The sequence below is a fragment of the Fukomys damarensis genome, unplaced genomic scaffold (assembly GCF_012274545.1).
Source record: "Fukomys damarensis isolate Sample0158 unplaced genomic scaffold, DMR_v1.0_HiC HiC_scaffold_12, whole genome shotgun sequence".
Classification (NCBI taxonomy): Eukaryota; Metazoa; Chordata; class Mammalia; order Rodentia; family Bathyergidae; genus Fukomys; species Fukomys damarensis.
The window spans coordinates 16607975-16608338 of NW_022900924.1; the positions used below are offsets into that span (position 1 = coordinate 16607975).

Here is a 364-nt window from a genome sequence, read left to right on the forward strand (position 1 = left end):
GGGGGTCCGTCCCGGCGCTGCTGGGCGGCCCTGAGCCGCCGCGGTCCGGGACACTCACCTCTCTGCCGCACCTGGATGGTCCGCAGGGCCAGCACGTTCTGCTCGTCCGACAGGAACTGCTTCATCTTGATGAAGGGCTCCTTGCCCTTCACCGTGAGCTTGCGCCAGGGCTTGGGCCGGGCCAGGATCTCGCTGACCGAGCCCTGCGACAGCCCCAGCACGTAGTGGCCGAACACGCGCTGCCCGATGTTGTGCTTCAGCAGCTGCTCCTTCACCTGGAAGGCGATCTCCGCCGTGTCCAGCTGCTCCTCCTCTGCCCCGGCTGCCGCGGTGACGCCCCCGCCACCGTCTGCCTGCTCAGGGG

At 69.5% G+C, this 364-nt stretch overlaps 1 protein-coding gene across 1 annotated transcript in view; it reads right to left on the bottom strand.

Annotated features, from left to right (window-relative positions):
• The window catches only part of Cux2 (cut like homeobox 2), a 196572-nt gene that overhangs the window by 13670 nt on the left and 182538 nt on the right, over positions 1-364 (bottom strand). The window contains exon 17 of the mRNA XM_033762676.1: positions 30-364. This exon is cut by the window's right edge and continues 130 nt beyond it. Within this exon, the coding sequence (XP_033618567.1) occupies positions 30-364 (335 nt within the window). The remainder of the gene's footprint in view (positions 1-29) is intronic.